We start from the raw sequence: 1748 nt of genomic DNA, 5'->3' as shown, positions 1-1748 counted from the left end.
CCCCCCGGGGGGCCCCCCGGGGGGCCCCCACACAACTCAGGTAGAAAAAGGGGTACTGCAGCAGCAGACAAAAGAAGAGAAGGTGCAAAAGGAGACACTTGCTGACGAGGAGACAGCACGTCCCCCCGTCCCCCCTCCAGCCCCTGCTGCTGCTGCTGCTGCTGCTGCAGCAGCAGCAGCAGCAGAGGTGAGACAACGCATGCAGCAGCAAAGCTCACCACAGGAGACTGCTGGGGGGCCCCCCTATCGTCGAGTGTTGGGGGGCCTCGAAACCACCGCAGAAGAAGGGGAAGGGGGGCCCCTGGGTCTGCTGCATGCAGCCCTTTGGGGCTTGGGGGCCGACACAGAGACAGACACAGAGACAGAGACAGAGACAGAGGAGACAGAGGAGACAGAGACAGAGACAGAGGAGACAGAGACAGAGGAGACAGAGGAGACAGAGACAGAGACAGAGGAGACAGAGACAGAGACAGAGGAGACAGAGGAGACAGAGACAGAGATAGAGAGACACATGCAGGATAGTTGGTTTGTAACGGAGAGGAGACAGGGCGCAGCAGTAGGTATAGGGGGGGCCCCCGAGCTTACATGGGTACTGGGGGCCCCCCCAGGCTCTGTCTCTTCTTCTTTGTCTGTATACACAGACCCCACACAGACACGAGCAGCACTCATTGAGGCACTGGAGCTAGGCTTCAGAATGCATGCACACGAGCAACAAATACAAATGTCTCTTTTGGGGCTGCATGCAAACACCACGCATGCGGGGGCCCCCTACTCACCCACGCTGCAGTTCAACTTCGACACCGTACCCCTGCACGAGCAGCGCCTCATACAGGCAGAGGCAGAGTGGGGGGCCCCGGAGGGGCCCCAGGCCCCCGCAGTGGGTTCTATGGGACCCAGGGGCCCCCAGGGGGCCCCTGGGGGCCCCCCCCCGGGGGGCCCCCAGGGGCCTGAGGGGCCCCTGGGGGCCTCCATCTATGAGGTTTTGGGGGAGCTGCTGGGGGGCCCCCTCTCAGGTGACGTGTTGGGGGCCCCGGGGGCCCCCCTGGTGACCCCTGCTGAGGTTCAGCTGTCGGGTTTGGGGGTGCAAGAGGTGTCGCTGGTAGAAGGGGGTTTGGGGCTGCATGCGCGGGGCCCCGGGGAGCAGTGGATGCGGGGGCTTGTGAAGCAAGAAGAGCTGGTGAGGCTCGAGATGCTGGGGATGACCCTGGACGAGCTGCGGCTGCTGCTGCTTATAGAAGAGGAGATGGGGGGCCCCCAGGCCCCTCTGCCTGCTGAAGACTGGGCCCCAGAAGACAGAGAAGAACGCATGCACTTTCTGTGGGCCCCCCATGAGCTGCATGCGCATGCAGCAAAGGGCAAACAACAACAACAACAGCAGCAGCAGCAGCAGCAGCAGCAGCAGCAGCAGCAAGAAGAAGAAGAAGAGGAGACAGATGATGATTACCTCCTTGAGGAAGAAGAGGCCTTCTGGGAGCTGATGCTGGCGGAACCAGAGGCCTGGTGATACTGCTGCTGCTGCTGCTGCTGCTGCTGCTGCTGTTGCTGCTGCTGCTGCTGGTTGTTGTCTGCTGCAGCAGCTATTTGTTTGCTGTTTTGTTGCTCTGCTTTGGGGCTGTACTGTACAACAACCCCACCCTTTCCCTGTATAGAGGCAGCAACAGAGCTGCATGGAGACAGAAAAAAAAAAGGAGACAGTTTGTCTCTGTCTCCTTTCTAGGTGTCTCCTTTTGCTGCTGCTCCCCACACCT

At 60.9% G+C, this 1748-nt stretch overlaps 1 protein-coding gene across 1 annotated transcript in view; it reads left to right on the top strand.

Moving 5' to 3' along the window:
- EMH_0029900 (uncharacterized protein) overlaps positions 1-1504 on the top strand; it is a gene marked incomplete at both ends in the record, with an annotated part of 1930 nt that extends 426 nt beyond the window's left edge. The window contains one exon of the mRNA XM_013494355.1: positions 68-1504. Coding sequence (XP_013349809.1) covers positions 68-1504 — 1437 coding nt within the window. The remainder of the gene's footprint in view (positions 1-67) is intronic.
- Between the last annotated feature and the right edge of the window lie 244 nt (positions 1505-1748).

This window comes from Eimeria mitis, genomic scaffold, assembly GCF_000499745.2.
Source record: "Eimeria mitis Houghton genomic scaffold, Emh_scaff1115, whole genome shotgun sequence".
Classification (NCBI taxonomy): domain Eukaryota; phylum Apicomplexa; class Conoidasida; order Eucoccidiorida; family Eimeriidae; genus Eimeria; species Eimeria mitis.
This window is presented reverse-complemented; position numbering and strand designations above follow the sequence as displayed.